The sequence below is a fragment of the Etheostoma spectabile genome, chromosome 19, assembly GCF_008692095.1.
Source record: "Etheostoma spectabile isolate EspeVRDwgs_2016 chromosome 19, UIUC_Espe_1.0, whole genome shotgun sequence".
Taxonomy (NCBI): domain Eukaryota; kingdom Metazoa; phylum Chordata; class Actinopteri; order Perciformes; family Percidae; genus Etheostoma; species Etheostoma spectabile.
In genome coordinates this window covers 16,184,559-16,186,614 of record NC_045751.1, presented here as the reverse complement: position 1 = coordinate 16,186,614, position 2,056 = coordinate 16,184,559, and the positions used below count along the sequence as shown (strand labels likewise).

The following is a 2,056-nucleotide window of genomic DNA, read 5'->3' as shown; positions in this document are numbered from 1 at the left end:
GGGGCAAAATTGTTGCTAGATACACAATCTAACACTGGGTAGTTGCGACCCTGAACACTAGGTTTTGTTATAAATTAAACTACCCGACATTATAAAGGCCTACAGACCAGCTGAAATGAAGATTAAACACTTGACATCTATGATTGACAGTTTGGATCGTTTCCAGTTTCTAAAATGTGAGGATTCTTTCTGCAGTGAGTAAGCTACTCTTACTACTGCATACTTTAAGTAGGCTGCATTTTCCTGGTTATAATTACATGGCTACTTTTACTTAAGTAACCTTTTTTTTTACAGCAGGACGTTTACTTGTAACAGTTTTCTACAGTGTGGTATTAGTAGGCTACTTTAACTTAGTAGTAAATTATCTAGCTAAATAGCCTACTACTTCCACCACTGATAGCCTCCGTCTCTGGTTCTGAAGTTCCTATTGTAGAAGTATTATAATATTAGTAATAGCCTACTTATTCTGCTGTGTCTGTTTGATGTCTCTGCCGCCTCGCGGTGCTGCTGGCCGTCGGTGGGGCTCTTTCTCCGGGGCCCGCAGCCGCCGGTGTCTCGGTCCGACCTAGCTGACATGTCCAACACAACCGTCCGGTACAGTGTCCCCGTCCCCCGGTCAGCGGTCAACTCTTTAACATCACAGGTTTCTGCTCGCTGCGGCCAACAAAACTTCTCTGCAAGTTTTAGAGCAGAGGCGGGAGTCTCGCGCTGGGGTTTCCTTTCAAAATAAAAGTCCCAGTCACAAAAACATTTTGACCTTAACTGACCCGTCTGTGTCGTAGATTTCTCCAAATAAATGCACATTGAGATTGAGCTCAACATTTGAGAAACGTGTTCCTGTCTTTGGCAGAGGAGGTTATCAAAATCACGTTATCAATGACGTTATCAAGTTTGCAGCTTATTTTTGAGAAACGTATATAGCTTCTTGTCAATATAATTGTTTGAATAAATAGCCTGTTATAGCCTGTAACACTACACAAATATGTGTTTGCAATCTAATGTTTTGTTATAATTACTTAATTAACATCTCAAAAACAAATGCATATTACCACTTCAAAACATTATGAATGTAAAGAGAGATCCAATTTTTTACTCAATTCTAAATACAAGTGAATAAATAAATCACATATTTATAATATGAATTGAAGTTTTTTATTGACTATTATGCATTTGTTTTTTTATATACACGCGTCTTAAAGGTCAGTGGCACCAAAACGCCGGCGAATAAACCAAATGCAGAAGTGAAAAGTGTGTGCAGGAATTTTGTTAATACAATTATTTGTAATCATTCATTTATTCCCATTTTACTTTTCTAAATAAACATTTTTCTGAATGCATTATTGTTACTTAATTATTGTGTGTTTGCATTTCTTGAAGTAGACATTTTGGCACTATTCTTTTTTTTTTTTTATCTTACTTAATTTTGTGTTATTTACTTTTTTTTTCAGAATCTTTTTAACCAGTACACACAACTGGCTATGGACTGTGTACCAGTCAGATTGTTGGCAACAGCAGTGAAGTGTTCAAAAAATGTAGTCTACTACCATTGTTAAACACTTATAAATAAAACATTGCTTTTATTTTGGAGTTACATTTACTACATGTCCTGTTTTGCTCCAGTTAACTTGACTCAGACCTTTTGCTGTCATGTCTGCACTGACAAGCCTAAAATCCTCAACACATTTATTCTGTTGGTGTTAATACCTATGTCTATTATTTACATTCATGCTGCAGGCTGTATAGCTTTGTATCATTCCAAATAATAAGATCCAGTCTTCACCTTTAGTGAGATTAAAGTAGCCTGTTGAAAGGTTCCTCAAATCCCTCCTCAAAATTCAAGTGTGCAGTTGTCGGGTTAATAATCACTCACTGAACAAATAAATCACTTTCCATTTTCCAGATCAGTAAATGGGACACAGAACTGCATTTTAATCATGCTCTTATTCATAAAGATAACCTAGAGTGTCACTCAACTTCTCTGAGGGCCCCATTGGAAAAAGACAATCACGTTGAGGGACAGACATGTACAGATAGATAGATAGATAGATAGATAGAT

The 2,056-nt window shown here is 36.7% G+C and overlaps 1 protein-coding gene across 1 annotated transcript in view; it reads right to left on the bottom strand.

The window, feature by feature from the left end:
- sh3tc1 (SH3 domain and tetratricopeptide repeats 1) overlaps nucleotides 1-576 on the bottom strand; it is a 20,804-nt gene extending 20,228 nt beyond the window's left edge. Inside the window, exon 1 of the mRNA XM_032544418.1 lies at nucleotides 462-576. Within this exon, the coding sequence (XP_032400309.1) occupies nucleotides 462-576 (115 nt within the window). The remainder of the gene's footprint in view (nucleotides 1-461) is intronic.
- Nucleotides 577-2,056: the final 1,480 nt, after the last annotated feature.